The 2,937-nt window shown below is 41.4% G+C and overlaps 1 protein-coding gene across 1 annotated transcript; it reads left to right on the forward strand.

Moving 5' to 3' along the window:
* The first annotated feature begins 1,260 nt into the window (after positions 1–1,260).
* Positions 1,261–2,900, forward strand: LOC112468837. Its single transcript, XM_025038200.1, has 2 exons — positions 1,261–1,290; positions 2,005–2,900. The coding sequence occupies exon 2, from the start codon at positions 2,263–2,265 to the stop codon at positions 2,839–2,841; it is 579 nt and encodes a 192-aa protein (XP_024893968.1). The 5' UTR covers positions 1,261–1,290; positions 2,005–2,262; the 3' UTR covers positions 2,842–2,900.
* The last annotated feature ends 37 nt before the right edge of the window (positions 2,901–2,937 follow it).

Genomic DNA, 2,937 nt, shown 5'->3' on the forward strand with positions numbered 1-2,937 from the left:
ATTTGCCTGCGCCTCAGCGCCCAGCGAACAGTATCGCGTCAAGTGATCTGCGCTCCGAGATCACATCGAATCACGTGCTTGCCAAGCGTCGCGCTAACTCAACGTGCGTTCGCTAACGTGTAAGAAACTGACTTTCAATTAAAGACTTTTGTGAATCGTTAAATCAAGTGTCCGTCTTCTTATTGCACCTCGAATCCCTGTCGGGGTCGACCCGGCATCTTACGTCAATTGGCGATCCGGAGTTACGCCCGGAAAGCAAAATCGCCAACAATGACTATAATACATATATATATATATATATATATACATTATGGCGAGCGCCAAACAACTTCTGTCTTGGTGAGTTTTCTTATACAAAAAATATTTATTACACCATTGATATAAAAAAGATAAAGTAATTAAAACATATATAAATTTCTTTCGTTGATTTTATAGATATCGCTGATGTTCCTCCACCCGCTACAAGCGTTGACACAGACATTGGGTTGTCGCTCTCTCCAATGATGATATCGAGTTGTAAACCTCCAATAGCAAATTGTTTGCTCCTGTTCGCGAGCGCGCGGTAGCGCGAGATAGCGCGCGGTAGAAGACGACCACAAAAGAAACGGAGAGGAACAGCAAGTACAGAAATACAAAGTTTAATGTTCAATATATGTACAGTTATTTACACGAGTTTCCCTTTCAGGCAAACTACCGAGAGCGCGCACAGAGTTTAGCTCGGCGAAAGCGGCGATATAACAATTAAGTGCAAAAAGCGGTGATGAGCGGTGAAGCAAAGCGGGTGTATAAGAATACTAGCGGTGATCTGCGAGCGAAATCGATTCCGCGGCGCAGCGGCGGTCCCTTTAACACCTCCGAGGCGAAACTCCCTCCCTGCAGATTTCTCAAAATTTCGGGAGGGTGATTGGCCGTCGGAGTCCCGCGTCATGGAGCTGACGTCACCGGTTTCACGTGGTGACCCGACGGGGTCGTCATCTGTTTTCGAGTGTTTTGTGTATAGCATGGATCGTTCCTTTGTTCTAGCGTTGTTGTTTGACTTTATTATTGATGACAATGTTAACGTTTCTAGAAAGTTAATCCCGAAAGGTCCATGCTATACCGAATATTTCCGTGATGATTTTGAACGGCATTTCACGCGAATATTAATTTACTGATTTTACTCAATTTACTGCAGGCGTGCATGTGCTGACATGCAGCCGAACGCGACTTCGTCGCGATGCTAAAGTTTACGATCTCAAACAGCTCCTCAGAAGCCTACCAAAGCGTTCTCATCTGTGAAAATCTGCAAACGTGAGTAATGCAATGTAATGTCTTGCCCAAATGTTTAGAAGAAAAAAAAATCTTATACCGTTTAAGTTACAATACTGGAAAAATATATAGAATGCTACATACAACATATATATATTTACCACAGTAGAAGCCGCAAAATCTGAAGAAAATATATAGCAAATTAAATCGCTGATATTCAGTCAAATAAATAAAATAAATAGAACTGTTCTATTTAGAGCCTGTTCACACGAGGCGTTTCTGTCGCGCGATTGCTGCCGCGCGGCCGCGCGCTGTCGCGAGGCAAGGTGCAACAACGCACGTATACGCGCGTACTTGGAAAAGCAAGTAGAGGAAAGACGAGTGTCCTATAAATCTAAAACACCGCAAAGCGTATCGTAGATGCTTGTCGTCGCGCATACGCCTTTCCGCATATGCGAGTACACGATTGCAGCAATCGCGCGGCAACCGCGCGGCAAAAACGCTTCGCGTGAACAGGCTCTTCATTTACCGTTAAAAATTACGTGAATTTTCTTAGTTTAACCTGAAACAAGAATAAATTATATTAAATTTATTTTTACTGTAATGAAAATCGAGAAAAAATATATTTTATATGCTATGAAACGAATCAATATGAAATGTAAGTGGTGCAATATAATGATTATAAAAGGTTACGAATTTTTATTAGTACGAAGACTGACCATTGCTTATAAAAATTGCTTGATTTTATTATACCAGTAATACCGGAAGAAAATGCGAGTACCAGTAATGACTTCTCTGCCGATGTCCCGGAGGGATGAAGTTGGGTCAACATGCGTACTGAAATTGTACAATGTACGCTGTTGACATACGCGATCATGAAGATCGAAAACGGTGAACATTGTCCAGTAGCACAAAAAAGTGTTACACTTGACATCGACGGAATATTGAAGTATTTTGTTTATGGTCGTCACGTTTATCCACAAGATAAGAATCTCGAACGTGTTCTAGAAAAAAATGCTTAAGGACATACTAGAAAAATTTAAAGAAATGAACGTCTGCAGTGGTTTAGGTGACATTAGTATCCATTTTGTAGTAGTCAATGGGACATATCAAGATAACATCGACAAGTCGAGAAGTAAAGGCTGTTCTCTACTCTCAAAGAAAAAAAGATGCGATTCCTGCATGAAGTGGAGGAAATGCATATTGCAACAGAAAGCACGGCTGAAAATTCGTCCACAAATGGCAAGCATGCAAAATACGGCTGTGGATAAAAAATTAGCTGAGTTAGACAACATCTCAAAATCTGAAAAACTAGTAGTTCAGGAAATCATCGCCGCGGCAAGGAAAAAGGATGCCAAAGGTCGACGTTACTCCGATGACTGGATTATGTTGTGCATGCTTATAAACATCCAATCTCCAAGAAATTACGAATTTTTGCGCAAAAACAATATTTTGCCATTTCCGTGCACAAGGACAATACGCAGTTATTTTTCTTTAATTAACGCGAAGTGTGGCTTCGATGAAGAATTTGCGAAACTCCTCGAGAAACATTTTGCATCGAAAACTCCACTGCAGCGTCACGGGGCTCGATGAAATAAACTTCAGGAAGTCTGTGGCAGTTTGTTCCAGAACTTACCTGGGTTTAACCGACTTTGGTGATGATGGGCAACAATCCACAGACATAAACGA

Source organism: Temnothorax curvispinosus, unplaced genomic scaffold (genome assembly GCF_003070985.1).
Source record: "Temnothorax curvispinosus isolate PA1 unplaced genomic scaffold, ASM307098v1 QBEX01002153.1, whole genome shotgun sequence".
Classification (NCBI taxonomy): domain Eukaryota; kingdom Metazoa; phylum Arthropoda; class Insecta; order Hymenoptera; family Formicidae; genus Temnothorax; species Temnothorax curvispinosus.